This window comes from Acomys minous (genome assembly GCF_964271855.1).
Source record: "Acomys minous genome assembly, chromosome: 12".
In the NCBI taxonomy this organism is placed as follows: domain Eukaryota; kingdom Metazoa; phylum Chordata; class Mammalia; order Rodentia; family Muridae; genus Acomys; species Acomys minous.
In genome coordinates this window covers 87313737-87335379 of record NC_140493.1, presented here as the reverse complement: position 1 = coordinate 87335379, position 21643 = coordinate 87313737, and the positions used below count along the sequence as shown (strand labels likewise).

Sequence of the window (21643 nt, the reverse complement as noted above, 5' to 3'; positions counted from 1 at the left end):
CTGTGTGCCTGTGGGGCTGGGGTAGCACTGTGTGCCCGGGGGGCTGGGGGAGCACTATGTGCTTGTGGTGCTGGGGGAGCACTGTGTGCCTGTGGGGCTGGGGGAGCACTGTGTGTCTGTGGGGCTGGGGGAGCACTGTGTGTCTGTGGGGCTGGGGGAGCACTGTGTGTCTGTGGGGCTGGGGGAGCACTGTGTGCCCGGGGGCCTGGGGGAGCACTGTGTGCCTGTGGGGCTGGGGGAGCACTATGTGCTTGTGGTACTGGGGGAGCACTGTGTGCCTGTGGGGCTGGGGGAGCACTGTGTGCCTGTGGGGCTGGGGGAGCACTGTGTGTCTGTGGGGCTGGGGGAGCACTGTGTGCCTGTGGGGCTGGGGAGGCTAGAGAAAAATGAAGGAACTAAAAGGAAGTTTGGAATAAAGCCATGGGTGTCCCCAAGCCCGAGACTGGGTAGAGGCAAATGTCTGCTTTCTCTGAAGGTTCACTGATGCCCTGGTCACCATCCGGAACCGGCACAATGACGTAGTGCCCACCATGGCACAGGGAGTGCTGGAGTACAAGGACACTTACGGCGACGACCCGGTCTCTAACCAGAACATCCAGTACTTCTTAGACCGCTTTTACCTCAGTCGCATTTCCATCCGCATGCTCATCAACCAGCACAGTGAGTTCTGGCTGCTCGGCAGAGGGCAGGGGATCCCGGCAGGCCCGTGCCAGGAAGGGCACCGCCCCCTGACAAGAAAGCAGGGGTCCCCACTTCAGCCGTTGCTGGGTCCAGAGGCCCAAGGGCCATTCAGGAACCGAAGAGTGTGGCAGCACATGCCTATAATCCTAGCACTTGGGAGGCTGAGGCAGGAGGATCATATGTTTGAGGCCAACCTTAGCCATACAGTGAGACTTTTGTCTTAAGAAAAATAAGTAAAAATTGAAAATGTAATTGGCTCCAAAAGGAAAATAAAAGTGCAACTTTGAATTGAAACATATTGCTTTAGATATTTGTAAGTGTAAAATATGCTACATCTTTAAACACTTTAAACACAACTTTTATTATTGTATTTACTTCTGCACATGTGGAGGTCAGAGAACATCCTGCAGTTCACTACCCTTTCCTTCCATCGTCTGGGTCTTGGGGCTTGAACTCAGATTGTCAGGCTTGGCTGCAAGCATCTTTACCCACTGAGCCATCTTGCCCATTCAAACATTAGTCCCGCTCCAACACTTTAAAAAAAAAACAAAACGCTCACTATATTTGCAAAGTTTATTGTTTAGCATTCCTGTCCAAGATTTGCTGTGCTGGTTGACGAAGCATGGCCCTCGTAAGTTAAGTGAGTTCTGTATGTCCAAATCTTTTGAAAAGCAAGCTGGTAGAAGCTGTCTTATAGCATTGTATAAGAGGATGAAAGCAAAGAGTACCTTTAAAGCTGGGGTTGGTGGTGCACGCCTTAAAGGCCAGCACTTGGGAAGAAGAAGCAGCCGTATCTCTGTGAGTTCAAGGCCAGCCTGGTCAACAAACCGAGTTTCCAGGGCGGCTAGTACTATACACAGAGAAACCCTGTTGTGAGAACAAGCAAATAAATAAATAAGTTTAGCAGGGTGCCATGTGAGAGAAGCCCATGGAAGATGCTGCAGGGTGCAGAGGCTCTAGAAGGCCTGAGATGGGGGAAGAAAGAACTTTGGGGGTGAGGTTTGCTGGAATGTATAGAGACTTTCAGATGAAGTGGATGGAGGGCAGGATGCTTAGGACGAGGGAGGGCTAGCCCCTGTGAACTACCCAGAATGCCCTTCCCTCTGCCCACAGCCCTCATCTTTGACGGCAGCACCAACCCAGCCCACCCCAAACACATTGGCAGCATTGACCCCAACTGCAGCGTGTCTGACGTGGTGAAAGGTGAGCCTCCCACCACAGACCCAGGCCTAGAAAGGAGCTCCAGGAGCCCCTCCCAGAGAAGCAGGCCAGAGGGTGACCCATTCCTAGCGGGGGGGGGGGGGGCATGTCCCCAGGGGTATCAGGTTGGTGGGTCTGCCTGCTGGGTCAGCCACCCACAACCTAAGTGGCATCTGTCTCCTCTCAGATGCCTATGACATGGCTAAGCTCTTGTGTGACAAATATTACATGGCTTCACCTGACCTGGAGATCCAGGAAGTCAATGGTAAGCAAATGAGGGTCCGTGGGGGGAGGGGAACAGGCCAGAGTAGGGGGCCTGGGAGGTCAGACACCCCTAGAGAGGAGCTGCTTTGTATTATTAACTTGTTGGATAACTGCTTATTATGTGGCACGTGTATCATGTAAAGAAGACAGGCAAGGCCTCTGCCCTCACAGAGCTTACATTCTCGGCACTAGGGAGGTTTAGACCTGTGGAATGTAGGTACCCACTGAATATGTAAATTCACAGGCCAATTTTATTTTTTAAAGATTTATTATTATGTATACAGTGCTCTGCCTTCATGTACAGCTGCACACCAGAAGAGGGCATTAGATCACATTATAGATGGTTGTGAACCACCATGTGGTTGCTGGGAATTGAACTCAGGACCTCTGGAAGAACAGGTGGTGCTCTTAACCACTGAGCCATCTCTCCAGCCCCTCACAGGCCAATTTTGAAGCCTAGTAAATGACAGGAAGGACAAGATGTGACAGGGTCAGAGGACAAAGACTAGGGAGAGTGATGTCTGATGGGACACCTCCCTAGAACCCAAGAACCACTGACTTCATTCAGAGATGCTTCTGGGTGGCCAGCCCTAGGCGGGGTGGTCAGAGCTGGTACCCACCCCCAGGCCTGCCATCCAGCCCGGAGGAAGTAGTTGCGAAGAGCAGGACTGATCGCATACCTTCCAATGGTTGCCGGCTGTGGCAGCTTGGAAGGTGCGCAGCCACAGGCTAGTTACAGCTGTGGGGACGGGGAGGTCTGCTCTGAAGGAACAAGGGCCGCAAGGGCGCACTGTAGATAAGACTGTGGAAAGTGACCTGGCGGCGTTTCTGCCCTTGGTCTTGATTCCTACAGCCACCAACGCCACCCAGCCCATTCACATGGTCTACGTCCCCTCCCACCTCTACCACATGCTCTTTGAACTCTTCAAGGTAAGGAGGCCGCCCTTGTCAGGGGAGGCTGGGCAGGGTCAGCCCTCGGCCCTCAGCTTGCCTTTTTTTTTTTTTTTTTTTTTTTTTTTTTTGAGACAAGGTTTCTCTGTGTAGCCTTGGCTGTCCTGGACTTGCTTTGTAGGCCAGGCTGGCCTCGAACTCACAGCGATCCGCCTGCCTCTGCCTCCCGGGTGCTGGGATTAAAGGTGTGCGCCACCACGCCCGGCTTGGCCCTCAGCTTTAGCAGCGCCTTCATGGTTGGCTTCTCTCAGTGAATCCTTTGTTCTCTCCCCAGAATGCCATGCGGGCCACGGTGGAAAGCCACGAGTCCAGCCTCACTCTTCCTCCTATCAAAATTATGGTGGCCTTGGGCGAAGAAGATCTGTCCATCAAAGTATGTGACCCTTGACTTGACCATGGGAGGTCACGGGAGGTTAGGGCGAGGAAGTGGAGAGAACGCAACCTGTGGAGGGCCTCTCACTTGTCCTTTGTCTCCCAGATGAGTGACCGAGGCGGGGGTGTCCCCTTGAGGAAGATCGAAAGGCTCTTCAGCTACATGTACTCCACAGCCCCCACACCCCAGCCTGGCACCGGGGGTACCCCACTGGTGAGACGGCTTCCTCCAGACCCCTCGGCTCCTGCTTTCTTACCTCCCAAGCTTACTCCATCCCCCATGGCTGTCCTGTCGTGAGGCTGGGCCTCCCATCTCTCCACTGCTTGCTAAAAGCCCCCCCTGCACGCTGACCATCTGCCCATTTGCTTAGCGTCCTCTCTCTCTTTTCTTCCCTGCATTGTTAATTGCTGTCCCCTCTGTCCCTGCTCCTGTGGAATAGGCAGTCCTGGCCTCTGGGTAGAACTCTCCTGTCCAGTGTCCCTCCCTGCTCCCTCTGCAGTTCCCTAGCCTAACACCCACTCCCATCTGCTTCAGAAATGTCCCTCCCCCACCCCTGCTTGTCCCCAGTCCAGCACCCCTGGCTCACTCACGTTATGACCTGTGGCTCCTCTGTAGGCTGGCTTTGGGTATGGACTCCCCATTTCCCGCCTCTACGCCAAGTACTTCCAGGGGGACCTGCAGCTCTTCTCCATGGAGGGCTTTGGGACAGATGCTGTCATCTATCTCAAGGTGAGGCCCGCTGAGGGCAAGCGTGCCGGTAGCCGGCTTCTACCTCCCTCACCCTTCCTGGCTCCTGGAGCCGAGCCCTGGCTCCTCAAGCGCTGTAATTTTAAACTAGCATGGTAGAGAGGAACTTCACGGGATCCAGGGTCTGTGAATAGGACTCCTCTTCTGAGGACCCTGTGGGCTGGAAGAAAGGAGACCTTTACAGATCTTGGCCTTCGGTTAAGAGGGAACGTGCCTTGGCCGGTAATAGGGATCACACAGCCCAGCCTCCATCCGTCTTGTTCCTTTTTGCCTACATGACCTTCGAGACAACTTCTTGGAATGGGCCAGTGCAAGACACAGAAGGCTCAGACTCTTTTTAGGGACTTTTCTGGGCCTGGGGTAGTGTATCAGCTAGCGGCTAGTTATGTATGCATGCGGCTGACTTAGACCTGGGTTGGGACTCCAGGGATGGAGACCATCGGGGCCCAGGTGGGCAAGGGTAATGAGCTGAGGAGCAGCGGGGAAGCAGGACACTGACAGCAATGCTCCCTAGGCCCTGTCCACGGACTCAGTGGAGCGCCTGCCCGTCTACAACAAGTCTGCCTGGCGCCACTACCAGACCATCCAGGAGGCCGGTGACTGGTGTGTGCCTAGCACAGAGCCCAAGAACACGTCGACGTATCGGGTCAGCTAGGGGCTTTCTCTCTCTGGCACCTGGGAGAATGCTGCCACTTCTGAATCCAGCCACCACAGGGACTTTCCCTATCCCCTGGGGGTACCGGGGTGAAGCTGCGTCTCCCTGATGGCCATGTCTGTCTTTGTAGAAATCTCAGTGACCCATCTGTGGTGGTCCCTAAGTGCCAATTTGTCTCTATGGAGAAACCTAGGGGTTCCCCTGTAGCCTGGTCTCCATGGTGATGTTTAAGAGTTGGGGATGGCTCTATGTGATGGGGTGCCCAGAGACACTTTTTTTCCATGGCAGTTCTCCCATGACCAGAGCTGTCAGTTTTCTACCAGAGACCCCGGGTCCCCCTCATTGCTTGCATAGCCCTAGCTTTCCAGGTGGCTGCTGCCCTGTTTGCCTTATGCCCACACCCTGTACAGGCATACTGGGCTAGGTCCTTTCGTTAAGAAGGGTGGAGTTGTCATCAGGTCTGGAAAGAGAATGGGGAAACAGGGTGCCCCCTTACTTCTGCAGCCTCTCTGTCTCTACTCTGGACATTAAGGTTGCCACTGGGAATTTGAGAGTGGTAGCGGTTCTCACCCAAGGCCTACTTCCACAGTAGGGGCACGGGGGAAGGCCCAAGAGTGCCCGCCCCACCAGGATTCCAAGGTGATCTTGGCAATGTTTGTGCCGCTTCCTAGATCCTCACCCAGCATGTCCTCTACATGCATACCTCCCCTTCCCAGGGTACACCCACCCGTATCCTGCCTGAGCTGTAGACCCCAAGCTCCCTATGCCCACTATGTGTGCATGGGTGACTCATCACCTAGGATACCCTATTGTACATAGCCAGTTTTGTAATCTCAAATGCCTCACCCTTCCCCTCAGCACACAGGGGTTAAAGCCGTGTGCCCCTCCCAGTGGCTGGGACGGTGACAGTGACATCCACAGTAAATAGATGAAGCGAAACTGGTACCTGGCTGCCTTGCTGGGGGGGGGGGGGGGCAGCGCATCCACACATGCACACTTAGGAAGACTGGTATCCTCTAGGACCAACTGTACTTGGGGCCTGGCCCGGCTCACAACCAGGCAGGGCACCCCGCAGCCCCATCGCCTAGCGATACTGAAAGCGTAGCTCAGTCCCTTGTCCCAGACAGAGAGGCCACTGATGTGTGGTAAGTATTTATTGAAAGAAGTTGAGAACCGTCTTCCCCCTTCACATGCAAGTGGGCACACTTGGCTCCCGACGGCTTCAGGGACAGTAGGGCCTCCACCCTCCCCACCCAAGTCTAGATAGTGCCAATGCCCCTATACCATAGTTTCCCTCTGAGGCCCCTCCTCTCCCAGCACAGACGGCCGAGCCCAAGCGCCGGGGGCCTTAGCCTTCAACCACTTCCCCAGGTAGGAGAGAGGGAGTTAGCATGCAGGTCCTGTCCATCCCTCCAGGAAGCTGGGAGGGGTGGAGGTTTCTCATCAGAAACCTGGGCCCAGTAGTAACCAACCAGCACCCAAGAAGCTGGGGCAGCATGGCGCCTGGACCCTCTATCTCTGAACATGTCCTACAAAGGGCCATGTGCCAGCCCCAACCCCCCTGTAGCCTAGCAAACCTAAGCCAGCGAAAATACGTCAGCTCTAGGCCCGCCGAGGCCTTGACACAATCCAGCAGCTTCCAGGCCACCCTTAGCTTGTGTCAGCACCATCTAGGCACTAGTAGGGGGGATGTCCTGTGTCCCCAACATCTCCCAAGCTTATCCTGTCCCCCAAAGAAAGCTCAGGTACCCTCTGAAGAAGGTGGATTCCAGGGTTTCAAAAGGGTCAGCGAGCGACCCACTCCCGATCCAGTGGGAGAGGAGCAGACCCGGGCCCTGGAACCTGCAGGGTAGTGACGGGAAAGAGAAAGAGTTCCCTTCTCCCGCTTTACAGTCCTTACAGAGGCCGGCCAGCCCCATGCTGCTCGCTCTTCTCTCCTTCGGGCAGGTGTCTAGGAATCTACCCTGAGTGCTACTGGCAGTGCCCACTGGCCTCGCTGGGGAGAACTGCTCTCCCACCACACAGCCACCTTCAAGAGCTGAGGAGACACCGTTCCGTCTCCTGTCCGGATGCCCAGGCCACTCTCTAAGCCTAGGGATCCTGGCCACAGTAGGGCCTCTCTTGCTAGCTCACTTCCTGCTCAGTACCACTCTAGCCAGAGGGTGGAGGTTCAGCCTGAACCTGGTTCCTCCGGCCTCCAGATCTGCTGCATTCCTGGCCTCTGCCCCTCCTCATCTGCCACCTGCTTCCCCCCAGACAAGTCCTCAAAATGTGGGTTTATTACTAGGCCCCTCTCCCTGGGGTCTCCCTCCAGAGGACTCGGGTCCGAACAGGGTGAGAGGGAATCATATGCCCCAAGAGCCTGGTGCCTAGACCCTGCTCCCCTGGTGAGGCCCTTGCAGGTGGCTGCAAGCGCACCGGGGGGTGGGGGTGGGGGGGGCGGGTGCCAGCCCCACCAGCCATCCCTAGCTCTTCTTGGCCTCATGCTCGCGGCGCCGCAGCTTCTCGCGCTGCCGAGCGGTCTTCTCCTGTGCCTTGCGTTCCTTCTCAGCAGCGGCCGCCAGCTCCTTCAGCTTCCGCTTCACCAGCGCCCGGTCATGGGAATTGCTAAGCCCCAGGCTCTGGGAAGACATCCAGAGTGAAGGAAAGAAGCCCCCACAACACTACCGGTGTGCTCCCTGAGGACCCCTGGGCGTCCGCTCTTAAATATGACCTGGGGCTTGGGGCCCCCAAGGGAAAAAGGAATGGCATGCAAATGGTCACAGAGATGACCACTGGCTCGAGACCATTTGTTCCCCCCCCCCCCAAATCCTTGTCTCGAGAGCCTCAACCTAGGATTTCAGCCTTAGCGTGACCCCCATCGATCCAACCCCATGAGGTCCTCAGGATGGAGAGTGACTTGCTCAAGGTCACCCAGCTAATAAGCAAGGTCCCTCCCCACGTCAAGGTTTCCTGTGAGGTTCTCCTTCCATCCCGGGAACCGGCAGATGCTGGATGGAGGCCACCTCTCTACACTGTCACCTTAGCGCACCCCTACCACCAGGCTCTGGGAATGAATATGGGTGGGAGCCAGCCAGGAAAGAGGCCTGGCTTCCCAACTTTGGATAGTAGTCCAAAGGTAAAGGTCAGCCTGAAGCCCGGGCTGGAGCTGGAAAGTCAGATGGAAGTGGGGGGCTTGAGTGTCAAATCAGACTGGGTAGTCGTACTATACTATAAAGATTAGACCAAAATCTTGCATAGAGGTCAAAAGCCATGTCCGAGCCTGGGCAGGGAAAGGAAATCCCAGATCAGTCCAGGAAGCCAAATATCAGGACAAAGGGGGGCGGGGGAGGGGGATGTCTCTAAGGGAGGCAGGGTGTCTCTATCCTTGAAGGCTCTCCAATCTGGCAGAGTCATCCATCGCCTTTGCACTCTGACCTACCTTCAGTTTGCTTCCATCCAACTGCAAGAGCTGTGGTCCGTCCACCTGCCGGGCGGCAAACTCAGCCGCGTACTGCTCCAGGTTGAGGCTGCGCAGCCACTGGCCCACCTGCTGACTGGTCCAGTGTTGTACAGTGGGGAGGGCCTCGTCCAGGAACTGTGGTAGAGATGGGGAGAGTGAAGGGAGGCCAGCCTGTGGCCGGGTCCCCCAGAAGGCACAAAGGCCAGCCGCCCCCCCCCCCCCCCCCCCCCGCTCACCTCATCTGAAGACTGGGACAACGTGTGGTAAGGATAGGAGCATTTGGTCTCCTGTCGAGGACCGCCGGGGATCTTGGGGCTGCTGCTGGGAGGTGTGGAGTCATCACTCAGGGTAGATTCCTGGACAGAAAGGGACACGTGCCGAGGAGCAAGTTCACCGCCCGCCACTCCCATCACCTTGACCAGATGGAGCCGAAATACAAGGCTTAGGCACCAGCAGTTTTTTCACGCTCCTCACCATGAGCCCAGAATTAGGCAACTAGACCCAGGCTGTTATGACTTTAAGTGACATACCAGAACCTCTAGGAGGGAGCCGGCTACCCAGAGGACACGGCACTAGCCTTAAGTTAGGCAGATATCAACAAGAGGCTAGGTGCTGCTTCCTGCACGAAGCCCACCAGGGCCTTATGTCCCTGTTACGTAAAATCCTTTCTCCTCTTGCGTGTCCTAGCTGGCGGGCATGCCCATTGGCCCTGGATCCCTCTGAGAACTTGGGCTGTGTCTCATGAGCATGGTGTCCTCTGGGATCAGCACAAATGGAGGAGGAGAGGGAGGGACTGGGGAAGAATAGAGGGGTGGTTAAAGAACAGAGTCACACATCAGGTCTCTCCCCTGAACCCCAAGATTTCTGATTCTCCTAAGCACCATGCACATCTATGGGTGAATCCCTTTTTCTCTGGACGTCGTTTGCTCATCTGTACAGTGCAGATACTAATTCCTGCCTTGCCTACATCAGTTAAAGCCACACACCAACCCTGGGCTTGTAAAGTAGAGCGGTCTGTGTGAGCATAAAGAGGCTTTAGCATGGCTTGTGTTCATGGTGCTCTCCAGGGTCTGCGGCTTTCAGAGCGCTAGGTAGGTAGGGTCCTGTTCATCTTTTTATCTCTAAAAATTCCCACTGTGCAGGTAGCCAGCTTCTTTTTTCTTCCTTTCAGATTTTATTTATTCACTTTATGTATGAGTGCTCTATCTGCGTGTATGCCTGCATGCCAGAGGAAGGCATTAAATTCCATTCTAGATGGTTATGAGCCACCATGTGGTTGCTGGGAATGGAACTCAAGGACTTCTGGAAGAGCAGCCAGTGCTCTTAACCACCGAGCCATCTCTCCAGCCCAAGGTGGACAGCTCTTTTTATTTCTTATTATTTATTTTTTATCATATGTAGATTGGTGTTCTGCCTACCTAGATCCCCTGGAACTGGAGTCACAGACAGTTGTGAGCTGCCATGTGGTTGCTGGGATTTGAACTCAGGTCCTTTGAAAGAACAACCAATGCTCTTAACCATTAAGCCATCTCTCAAGCCACGGCGGCCGGCTCTGGATGGTGCAGTCTAGACCTGCACTGAGGCAGAACAGTAAGAAGCAAGGGTTCCTCAGACCGAGTGAGCAGTAGGGCTCAGGGTTCCCACATGAGCGTTGAGTGTAGGAAACAACATGAGCACATGAAAGCTATGGCTGCATAAGCCATGAACCAATGAGAGTAGATGGAAGTCATGAGTCACTAGGTAGCTCTGTGGAGGGACATGATGGGTCCAGAAAAGCCAGGGTCCCAGTCTAAGCCATGATGAAGTAGGTCTTTTTCCCAAGCTTAGAAGCCAGTGTGGGCTAAGAAAGTCCTTGGCTTACACTGGACAGGATGGTGGACTCTTCTAGTCCCAGCATTTGTAGTTCCAGGCCAGCCTGGGCTACATATAGAGTAAAACTGCCTGGGGCGGGGGGGAAGGATGGATGAGAAGAAGGTCAGTGGGGGAAAAAAAGAAGGGAAGGAAGGACGGATGAGAAGAAGGAAGGAGAAAAAGAACGGACAACACCCAAGGAGGCAGAGGCAGGCCGATCTCTGTGAGTTCGAGGCCAGCCTGGTCTACAAAGTGGATCCAGGGCAGCCAAGGCTACACAGAGAAACCCTGTCTCCAAAAAAAAAAAGGGGAGGGAATAAAGGCCTGGGCTTACCTGGGAAGCTGACTTCTTGGGGCTGAAGCCCTCATGTTTGGGGGAACAGGTTGGGGAGGTGGTACTCCCCGAGGAGGCAGAGCCCTTGCCGCTGTCTGTGAACCACGAAAAAGGCAGGAACGGGGAGCTCCCTGTCCTTCCAGACCCTTCTACGGACTCCCTGTGGAGAAAACATCCAGCACAGTGTGGGTGCCCAGGAGAGCATGGGAGCCGTGGGTGGGTGCCACACGCACTTCTCACCTGCTGCCCATGGACAGGCGGTTGCTACCCTTCTCCTTGCGGCTCTTGCCAGTGGACGCCCGGCGGAGAGTGACCCTGTAAGGTGGCAGGGGGAATAGGGCATACCTGCCTGCTGTGATGCACTGCCCCCCCAAACAGCTCTGAGGACACGTGCAATCCCTGCCCCCACTCACCCCAAGTCCAGGAATTTTCTGCGTGTCTTCTTATCCAAGCCGATGGTGGGGCTGGCGGGCTCAGGTGGGCTGGCATCCCTGCTGTCATCTTTAGAAAAAGAGGGGGAAGGAAAACAGCTAAAGCGGTGGTTTGCTTGCCTCCTGCTGCTGCCCATGTGGGGTGGTAGACATTTCTTGACTTAGAAGTAGGCCATCTGGCTGTGGGGTTCTTCATTAGCTGTGTGACCCAGGATAAGACACTCTGTGTGTCTTGAGTTCCCCTTCATTTCAAACAGAAATATGCCAATTTTACAATGTCTAGTGGGAATCTAGGCTCTTTTTGCCTTTTACAAACTGTAAGGACACTTTACAACTGGGAAGGTATAACTATTTTGTTTGTTTGCAAAGGCGTGTACCACCACTGCCCGGCCCGCATAGTTTTTATTACGGTTTGTAACTATACGTTAATTACGGGGTGATTTGGTGGTTTCTTTCGTAAGCTCCTTGTCCCCAGAGGCCAAGGACTATCTCTCTGCTCTGTTTGGGCACAGCGATGTCTAGCCATACTTCGACCTCCCCCCCCCCCCCCAAACCACCCTACCGCCTGGCGTAGCTGCGGTTCCGAGGCTCGCCGGCAGGGAGCGCCGCGCCTACCGGGCTCACCTTCGCTGTGCAGCTCTGCTCGCGGGTAGCGGCGCACGAAGCTGGGGGAGCTGTCCGAGGAAGGTGCAGAGCGCGGTGGGGAACCGGAGGTGGCGGCCAGGCCCTCGTGCGAGGCGGCGTTGTGCAGGGGCCGGTAGCGGGCGAGTGGCGAGGGCGGCGGCTCGTCCTCATCCAGACTGCGCCGCAAGCCCGGGGGCTCCAGGCAGAAAGAGCCACCGGCCGGAGAGCCTGGACCGGAGTGCAGAGGCGAGCGTAGCCTGTGCAGCGGACTACCACAGCCGTCGGTCACCTGGAAGAGTTAAGCAGCGCCTCATCCAGCGCCCCCTCCTCAATCCCCGGAGGATGGAGACCGGTTTCCCCGGTCGGCTGTGCCAGAGCATCAGGGAAGCTCTGCTTCTTGGGACCTGGAGGGTGTGTTTCCTCGGACCCCTGGCTGAAGTGTGGCTGAGCAGTGACAAGGGAGAAATGGATGATCACTTGAAGTGAGAACATCCTGCTTCATTTGCTAACTGTGGGACCTCCCGAACCCTTCTGGTCTCAGCTTCATCTGTAAAATGGGCTAACACCTTTTCTACAGAGCTACAGGAGCCAGAAGTGAACTGACCTTTGGAGCATGACTGTCTGATCCCTAGGAGCACACTTCCCTGGAAGAAACGGGGGTCGGGATATGGTCCAGGGGCAAGATGTGAGTGTGTGTATGTTACTCCAACCTTGCCTCCGGGTCCATCAGAGCCTTCACCATCCTCAGCAGAGCTGGCACTGTCACGTAGCCTGGAGCGAGAAGGCCGGTGTCTCCGGCCTTTAGCCAGCAGCTGGGCCCTGGCTTTGTGTAAGCTGCTGTCCAGTCTGGTGGTCTCTGGTACAGCCAAGTCCAGGTCTGCAAACAGAGACCAGAGACACCTCAGATGGCCACCCTGATCCAACACCCCAGACATTTAACCGGTGCTTGGGAGTTCTTGCCCGTTGGGCCTGTAGGTGAAAGGTCTCCCACAGTTGGGCTGCTCTCCCTGCTAGCTCCCACACACAGCACAGCATGGCTGGTCCTCCTGTGGGCATAATAGCTGGCCCGCGTGCAGACATTTGCACAGGCAGGGGTGAGCGGGGACACACCCACCTGGATCCTAATGTCTGAGTGAGAGTTGGCATGCATTGGAACGGGCAGTAAGTAGGAAGTAGAGATGGGACCTCTGGGTGGCAGGAAATAACTCTGTGGGGACAAGAACTGGGGGAAAACCCATGGAGACCAGGGAAATGAAGAAGCATCCGTCATGCACCCAATGCAATATACACCTCACCATCATCCTTAGAGCTACCTGGGGAGGGAGCTATAACATCTGGGGAGGGAGCGGGGATTGATTACAGCATCTGGGACACATTGACCGCTGAGGCAGCTAGGATCAAAGAAGGCAAGACTGGAACCAGTGACTAATAACAGTCTGGCATTTCGGGTGTGGCTCCAGAAACAGACCCTCCTGGGGAGACACTATATCCTGCTATGTTACACTCAAGGCTGTATTTAAGGATAGCAGTGTTGTTCCTGTGAAGGGAAAGAGAGGGACCGTGCACGCCAGCGTCAGTCTCAGGAGCAAATTTCCCACAGGCCGCTGCAGCTCCTCTCTTGGGTCCTGGGCCCTGCAGCCCAGTGCCAGGTCCTGCTAGGACATGGAGGAAGAGTGGGCACACCTGCTGCGAGTGAGGACCGCACTCCTTGCTCACAGTGCACTTCTGTTCACCTGCCTTGGTAACAAAAGCATCGCTCTTGTTCTGGCCCTGACCTTGGCACCGGGGTCTTCCCAGGCTTCAGGATGGGTCATCATATTTCTGTTCACTCCTCTCGATATCTCAGGGCCCCCACTCTATCCTTCACACCCACGGTGCCTTGCCTTCTCCTCTCTAGACATCCCAAAGGCACCCCTACTTCTGGCCACTTTGTTCCGAGCCCTGATTCCTCTACTAAATTCCAAGCCCTGTAGCAGAGAAGCACCTTCCAGGGAACCTGAGAACCAGAGGTCCCTCCAACCCCCAGTACCTCAGCCAAACAGGACCCATCAAAGCCCTATGCGGTGATGCATGCTTTTAATCCCAGCAAGGCGGAGGCATATAGGTCTCTGAGTTCAGATTCAGCCTGTTGTGCAGAGCACGTTCGAGGACAGCCAGGGCTAAACAGAGACACTCTAACACAATCTCTCTCCCTCTCTCTCTCTCTCTCTCTCTCTCTCCTTCTCTCCTCTCCCCTTTGCTCCCCCCTTCTCTCATTGGCTTGCCTTAATCAGGCTTCTTGCCTCCTAGACCAGTGCTCTACCCAAGTCACCCAGGTTGGACCGCTCTGAGCTACCCATCTCCCCTCCTAGATGCTGTTCCCACACTTAGCTGCTTGTATCGTCTGCTGAAAATCCAAGTGTCGTCAAATTCCATGTCAAACTGAGCTCACAGCCGTTCCGTCCCACCATGGCTGCTGGTTGAGGTCTCTGCCGTCCTGGTTGGTCTCCCTATCCTGGTAAACCATGGTTTCCTTCCTTCTTGCTACTCAGGTTAATCCCTGGTTTTTTATTTTGTTTTGTTGTTGTTGTTTTGAGACAGGGTTTCTCTGTGTAGACTTGACTATCCTGGACTCTCTCTGTAGACCAGGCTGGCTTTAAACTCACAGCGATCCGCCTGCCTCTGCTTCCGGAGTGCGGGGGATTAAAGGCGTGCCACCATGCCCAGCCTCCCTGCGCCTTTTTTGACTTCCCTTGTCCCCTACTTTTTTTTTTTCTTAACAAATTAATTTAGTTGTTGCATTCCTGTTAGCTCTACCTGCAAAATATCTAGCCCTGTTGAAATACTGAAGTGGATCATGAGAATGTTTTAGATGGGTTTCAAAATGACCCAAGGCAATGAAGAGTGACAAACCTGGGGTGTGTGTGTGTGTGTGTGTGTGTGTGTGACCACCATAGAGACGGAGTGACCAGAACTTGAGCACACAACAAGGTACCTTGTGTTCTTCTCTCTATTTCTGGAGCAGTCTGAGGTTTGAATTTTTTTAATTAGTATTTAGCTATGTTTATGTATATGTGGGGGGGGATATGCATTTGAATGCAGATCCCCTCACAAATTCACAAAAAGGTGTTGGATCCCCTGGAGCTGAAGTCACAGGCTATTGTGAGCTGCCTGGCAGCGGGTGCTGGGAGCGAATTTGGGTCCTTTACAAGAACAGTACCTGCTCTAAAATTCCTACTCCATAGCCCAAGCAAGCTCTTAGGTTTTATCAACAAAATATTGCTTATGAGTGAGAGTACACGTATGTGTGTACATGTATGCACATACAGAGAGGAGCAGGGAAAGAAGGGGAGGGAGGGAGGGTGGGGAGCAGAGAGGAGCACCAGGTCTAACTAAGGCTCAGTCATCTCCTGCCTCTGCTATCACAAAGGGCCTCCCCGACCTCCTCTCTCCCACTTAGTGATTTTCAGCACAGCAGCCAGAGTGATCCTAATGTGATGTGTCAGCTCTGTCAGTCCCCTGCTCAGAACCATCTCAAGCAGAATCTGAGCCAATGTTTTCCCAGTGGCCTTCTAGATTCAATCTGTGCTCCATTTGCCTCTCTGAGTTTCTGCCTCCACCCAGCCTTCCTCATACCGACCCAGCCTGCACCTCAAAGCCAACCCCTCTGTATACTCCAAAGCACCATTCCTGTTTGTTTGTTTGTTTGTTTGTTTCCCTCTGGCCTCCCGAATGCTCTTGTTATTTAAGAATTTGCCTCTTGCCAGGCATGGTGGCGCATACCTTTAATCCCAGTACTCAAGAGGCAGAGGCAGGTGGAACTTTGTGAGATCGAGGCCAGCCTGGTCTACAAAGTGAGTTGAGGTCAGCCAGGGCTGCACAGAGAAACCCTGTCTCGAAAAATAACAAAACAAAACAAAACAAAAAAGACAGAGAATTTGCCTCTTTCCACCTATTTGATTACCAGCTCCTTAAGGACAGAGCTTTCAGTCTGGGACTAGACCATGGGCACTGGACAGCCCCTGGTGCATAGCAAGGGCCTAGTGAATACACCTAAAGAGGTGATGGTGTGTGCCTGGCTTAGAAGGAGACTTTCTAAGGAGAGGGAATGGGGCAGCCCTGGCCTTGAGGTGACTAGGAACAGCCAGGGAACAGCCTGATTGAAGATAGAAGTAGACTCAGAGGCCATGCAACCGTCCACGGTGTGGCAAGGGGCTAGGAGGGGACAACCACTGTCACGACTGCTCTTTTGGATCCAGTTCTGATGAAGAACATCCTGGTTGCTGTGGAAGCAGCCAGGAGCCAGTAAAATAGCTCACACTGCTCTAAGTGCCCCACAATTACCGGTCATTGAAACCTCCTACAAACTTGGAGGACAGGACTCGGGATCCCCACGGCAGCCTTAATTTGCCCAAGAGCATAGAGCTGGCAAGAGCTAGCTAGGGTCAAAGACAGGCAGTCTGACTCATTTGGAAGCACCAGACAGATCAGCTGAACAGAGAAAGAGGCAGCACTGAGTCTTAGCCCTCATTTTATGGGTGGAGAAACTGAACTCAGAGACAAGAGAGATTTGGTCAGCTGTGTGGAGGGAGACGACATGCTATCCAGGTCTTCTGGCCCCTGGGCTAGGGCTCTGCCCTCCTCTCCACTTCTGACACCCAGCTAGTATGTAGCCATCTGCATCAAGGTGATGGGTCCTTGCTCCACCATGGCAACGTGGGCATCACCCACAGTCTAGGAGAGTAAAGGGCCTCCTGAAGGCTTGGGAGTCCAAGGCAAGGTGAGGCCAGTCTCAGCAGGGGCCCTCAGACCCTTTTTCATCTGTTTCCTTCCCTGCTTCTTCCCCCCTTCCCCCCCCCCCCCCAGTTCTAGGCAGTGGGAGTGATGAATATTTAATTGTCTTCATATGAGGAAGCACTCCAGGCAGTGCCCAGCTACCTCAGCAGACAGGAGGAAACCAACAAAGGCTTGGTGAGGAGGTATGGAGTGGAAGTGAGGACAGAGAAGAAAGAAAAGCCCTCCCCGCCCCCACACCAAGGGAAGCTCACCTCTCTAGATCTGCCAAGGTTAGGCTGGGCCTGTGTAAAGAAGCCAGCCTCAGAGATAGGGAAATGCTGGGGGTGAGGGAGGCTGTGGCGGGGAGCAGTTTTCCCCAAAAGCAATGTGTATGTGTGTGTGTGTGTGTGTGTGTGTGTGTGTGTGTGTGTGTGTGTGTGGTGTGTGTGTGTGTGTGTGTGTGTGTGTGTGTGTGTGTGTGTGTGTGTGTAGGATGAGATCTCAGGTACTTATATATGTGACTTGGAGGAAATGTATGGATTCTGCCACTAGCTTGCTATGTGATTTATTTATTCATTCATTCATTTACTGTGTACATATGTGTGCATTAGTGCATAAGCATATATGTATAGACGCCAGAGGTTGACCGCCTCAATGTTCCTCCACCTGAGTTTTGGGGATGGAGTCTCTCGCTGAACCCACAGCTAACTGATTTGGCTAGACTTGCTGGGAATCCTGTTTTCCTGTCCCCAGCACTAAGATTAGAAGGGTGCACTGCTCAGCAGCTTTTTATTTTATATTTCTTTTTTTTTTCTTTTCTTTTCTTTTCTTTTTTTTTTTTTTCTGACAGGAGTTTTCTATGTAGGCTTGAGGTTCTGGAACTTTCTATGTAGATCAGGATGGCCTCAAACTCACAGAGTCGCCTGTCTATAATTCCCAGGTACAGGGTTATAATGCTTGTGCCACCATACACACCTTGAACCCAGTTTTTATATGGGTGTTTGGGATCGAACTCATGTCTTCACTTTCAGGCTATTTTTAAAAATTATTATTATTATTATTTTGGGGGTTGTGGAGGTGGGTGTGCGTGTCATAGTACACATGTGGAGGTCAGAGGGTGACTTTGCGGAGCTGATTCTCCCACCTTCACATGGATTATGGGAGTCAAGTCAGGTTGCACAGTTAGCGCCTTTATCTGTCAGACCTCTCACTAGCCTCATGAGACCTTTTTTGTTTTTGTTTTTGAGACAGAGTTTCTCTGTGTAGCCTTAGCTGTCCTGAAGCTCACTTTGTAGACCAGGCTGGCCTTGAACTCACAGAACTCCGACTGCGTCTGCCTCTGGAGTGCTGGGATTAAAGGCATGCACCACCAACTGCCTAACACCTCATGTGATCTTCAAAGCAAGACCTATCAGCACTCTTCACCCGGTACCTCACGCCTGTGAGGTCACTCGCAGACTGTGGACTGAAGTGTCCTATCTGAAGGAAGGGTTCCATGGCTAAGTCTATTGTGAGACACAAAGTCACACAGAACTCACCAAAAACTTCATCCACAGGTTCTCGGAGCTTTGAGGAAGCCATGACTCAAGAGAGCTGGAAACGATGAGAGAGAGAGAGAGAGGAGAGAGAGAGAGAGAGAGAGAGAGAGAGAGAGAGAGAGAGAGAGAGAGAGAACATAAGAGGTTCAAGTTGGCCGTGGTAGTAAGAAGCTTTTAGTCTCTTCCCCACCCACTGCTTTCCTTTCCTTTGAGGTCTTTTCCTGCTTTCCTTTGAGGTCTTCCTATGGCCCTTGGAAGAGAAGTCTGTGGCTGCTATGGCAGGAGACTTAAGCAGGAACACCATAGTAAAGCCCATCCAGGGCATAGACTCAAGCTGGCTTCCGTGAGCTGGGCCCAGCTACTGGGTCCCTGCATTTCCTAAGGTCCTCTAATCACTAGCATCCCCTAAAAGCCTCCATTATCACCAACTGCCCACCCACGAACCTAGAAGTCATGGTGATGATTAAATCTGGGTCTCTCGTGTTACACAGAAACAGAAGAGGGACTGGCTGGCCCAAATCTCACAGCAATTAATGACGAATACAGATTTAAAACCCAGATGCTTCCATCCACTTGCCTACCTATCTTTATACCTATCTGCCTGCCTGCCCTCCTTTCCTCCCTCCCTCCCTCCCTCCCTCTGTCCATTGTCCATCCCTCCCTATCACCCAGTGTGTACTCCATCCATCCAACATCTATTATATGTCCGTGCATCTACCCGTCTTTGCATCTATCAGTTATCTGTTTTCCGTCCGTCATTCAGTCTAGTTCCCCTCCTCCATCACTGGATCCCTCACCACCTGCTTTTCAGAAGCGTTCCGGGAAGCTAGCAGGACCACTCACTGTTTGAGACAGAATCACAGTTCTCACAGTTCTTGACAGGCTCACAGATGGACCAGGGCACTAAGTTTTCACAGCAGAACATCTCTGAAGCATTCAGAATGTTCTGGGAGGGAAGTGTGGATGGAGAGAGCTGTACTGTTTGGGTTTGGCTGTTTTGTTTTGTTTTGTTGTGGAAAGCAAGAAGAAGAGGCAGGTAAGGAAGGGAAGCAGGGAGAAAAAAAATGCATCAGGAACACCCTGGCCAGGCTTCCTAACAGGTACAGGGGAACATGGGATAAGAAGAGACAGAAGGAGCTCAGGACCATTGATGGTTCGGGGAAGGGAAGACACTAAATAGCTGAGACATAATCTCCAGCTATTTGTAATACCCTGGTCCCTGGGAAAAGGGCAAGGCACTGGTCCAGACCACATGCCCTCTAGCTCTCCTGTTATTGCACAGACATCATGTCTCAGTGAGCTGCTAGGCTTAGTGTCTTGGTACTCACTTTACAGGTGTGAGCCTTAATATTGCAAGAGCTAAGGGGCAGCACCCCTGTCTCCTGCTCTATCCTGGAGGCATGATCTGCAGTTCTGGCATTGCTCCTGAGGAAAGGTTGCTCTCAGGGGAGGGCTGGGGTAAAGGCGGGGTTGGAGGGAGCTGGTCTGCACTGGCTAGGATTAAGGCGAGCATTAAAAACCACCTCTTCTCAGCTTCAGGGATGCTTGGAGCTGAGTCAAAACGTGCCATGTGGGAGAGGTCAAGGATGTCTCAGCAAGGACCCCCTTGCTGTGTTCTTACACTCTGAGGACTAGGGACTCATAGCCAAGCTCTGGGATATTTCTTCCTGGCCTGAGAGGCCAGATCAAGGTAGGTTGGCCCTCAGTGTAAACTATACCTCCTCATTGGCTCACAAAGCCTTCTCTGACTAGGATCCAGCCGTCCCTTCTCCAGACTGCTGTCCTAGGTTGCCACCTCCATTTGTCTAAAAACCGCTTCTCCGATCCTGAAAAATGGAGACCTTTCTATACGTTTCTGGTTTCCTACTTGGGTCTTATCTCTCCTCCTCAACAGATGAACCACGTGCTCTCTCCCTTCAGACTCAGGGTAGTTGCTGCTTCTCCCATCAGAAACGGCTGCTCTCTGCAGACAGCAGCGACAACCTCTCTTAAACACAGAGGAGGCCAGCCCGCGTTCTCCACTGACAGGCCCCAGAACAGGGGTGAGGCCCTCGTGTGCACTGAGGTCTATTTTAGCCCCTTTGGATAGACTGGGGGCTCCAGCTCAGGCTCTCAGCCCCATCCTGATTCAGCACAAACCGCTGTCTTCATCCCCGGTCTTTAACAGCCAGCTCCCATAGCTGTGGGGGAGCCTTCCTGCACTATCCCAGGTGAAACTCCATGGATGCGTACTATCCAGGAGGTCACCTGCCCCTGCCTCCCAACTATCTCCTCCCTAAAACTCAGCCTTGGAAATTTTGATACCCGCCTTCACCCGTCCTCTCTCTTCTATGTGCTCTCCGCTCTCTCTCTCTCTCTCTCTCTCTCTCTCTCTCTCTCTCTCTCTCTCTCTCTCTCTCTCTCTCTCTCTCTCCTCATAGGTGTTCAACTACACCAGAGTGCAAATGAACCCATCCCCTCAGACAACCTTTGGTCTCCCTTGTCACCAGATCATTCCCTTCCCCAGCAGCTACCAATTCCTACAGGACCATTAGTGACCTCTGACCTTTCTCTGGGAGAAAGAAAGGCAGGTGAGTTCCAAGCTGGGGGGTGGGGTGGGGGTGGGGCAGGTGGGGAGCCCAAGGGAAGGAGGCAGCAAAGCAAAAGGAATACAGCCTGGAGATGGAACAGGAGGAGGAACTTAGGCGACTCAGAGGTAGAGATTAGCAGCGTCCACAGGGAGCTGAGAAGAAAGATCAAGAACAGACCCAGGGAAAGCGGAAGGGCAGCTGGGCAGCCCTGAGGACCCACCATGGGATGAGAGGAGCACAGAGCACCTGCCACACAAGCAAGGGGAGGGGGGGAGAAGGGGGTCCAAGTAGAAGAGGAGAGGAGAGAGGCAGCTGACAAGTCGCAGAAGTGGCTGACCACACAGGCTGGCCTGGGGGAGGCCGTGCCCCTCCCATGCCACCGGTCTTCAGCCAGCACCAGGCTTGGAGCAGTCCACAGGAGTTTGACAGCCCGTCAAAGCGCCATAGAAGATGGGGTTGTTGAATGGAGTACTGCTGTCATAGAGTCCCCTGCTCCCTAGTCACAGGGAGTACAACAGTTCTCCAACCCACAGGTCCAACTGCCCGGGTAGGAAGGAGTTAAGGCCTCTCCCCCTGCCCCCACACCAGTTTTTCTTTCTTTCTTTTTCTTTTTTCTTTCTTTCTTTCTTCTTCTTAAAATTAATTTCCCCAGCGGGAGGAAGGGGATTAGGGGCACGAATTCTATTTCTGTCCTCTCCTGACAGCCCAGCTCCCCAGTCCAGTGAGGTCTCCCTAGGGATAGAGGAAGAAAGGCCCTTGTGGCTTAGATCTATTTAGCCCCACTGGGGGTCCCACCTTGAGTCCAGTAGTCTCTGGCCCTGCTTCTCCTTCCACCCTAGGGGACCCGGCCCCTCACCTCCAGCATCCGTCATTTTCAGCGTCCGGCGCCCCGGGAACCCCTCAGGCCCATGGTGCTTGAGGCGAGTGCCGGGCGGTAGAGGGGCGGAGGACTTTTCACCCCGGCCGCGGGGGGCTACGTGCTGCCAGGAGTCGCTCCATCCCAGGGTGTTATGGGGGATCGGCGGGGAGGGTCCCGGAGCCGGAAAGAATGGAGAGGCGAGGTGTGTAGGGATGCAGGGAGAAGGTCTGCGGGAAGCAGGAGGAGCGGGCGGGGCTGGACCGGGAAACCTGACGGAAGGATGCTCCGTGTGTGCGTGCGTGTACGTGTGTGTGCGTGTGTGTGTGCGTGTGTGTGTGTGTGTGTGTGTGTAGAAGAAGGGAGGGAGG

The 21643-nt window shown here is 53.9% G+C and overlaps 2 protein-coding genes across 3 annotated transcripts in view; one reads left to right on the top strand and one right to left on the bottom strand.

Annotated features, from left to right (window-relative positions):
- PDK2 (pyruvate dehydrogenase kinase 2) overlaps positions 1 to 5810 on the top strand; it is a 17618-nt gene extending 11808 nt beyond the window's left edge. For both annotated transcript variants that reach the window (XM_084748999.1, XM_084748998.1), the window contains exons 4-11: positions 476 to 660; positions 1795 to 1884; positions 2069 to 2146; positions 2999 to 3075; positions 3371 to 3469; positions 3575 to 3682; positions 4085 to 4198; positions 4731 to 5810. In XM_084748999.1, coding sequence (XP_084605125.1) covers positions 476 to 660; positions 1795 to 1884; positions 2069 to 2146; positions 2999 to 3075; positions 3371 to 3469; positions 3575 to 3682; positions 4085 to 4198; positions 4731 to 4871 — 892 coding nt within the window. In that variant the 3' untranslated portion in view covers positions 4872 to 5810. The remainder of the gene's footprint in view (positions 1 to 475; positions 661 to 1794; positions 1885 to 2068; positions 2147 to 2998; positions 3076 to 3370; positions 3470 to 3574; positions 3683 to 4084; positions 4199 to 4730) is intronic.
- On the bottom strand, positions 5160 to 21643 carry SAMD14 (sterile alpha motif domain containing 14). Its single transcript, XM_084748994.1, has 10 exons — positions 21273 to 21643; positions 17847 to 17901; positions 12264 to 12430; positions 11554 to 11842; positions 10912 to 10999; positions 10739 to 10813; positions 10499 to 10658; positions 8550 to 8669; positions 8293 to 8448; positions 5160 to 7492 (listed from the first exon to the last, which is right to left on the bottom strand). Exons 2-10 carry the CDS (start codon positions 17887 to 17889, stop codon positions 7337 to 7339), a joined length of 1254 nt encoding a protein of 417 aa, XP_084605120.1. The 5' UTR covers positions 17890 to 17901; positions 21273 to 21643; the 3' UTR covers positions 5160 to 7336.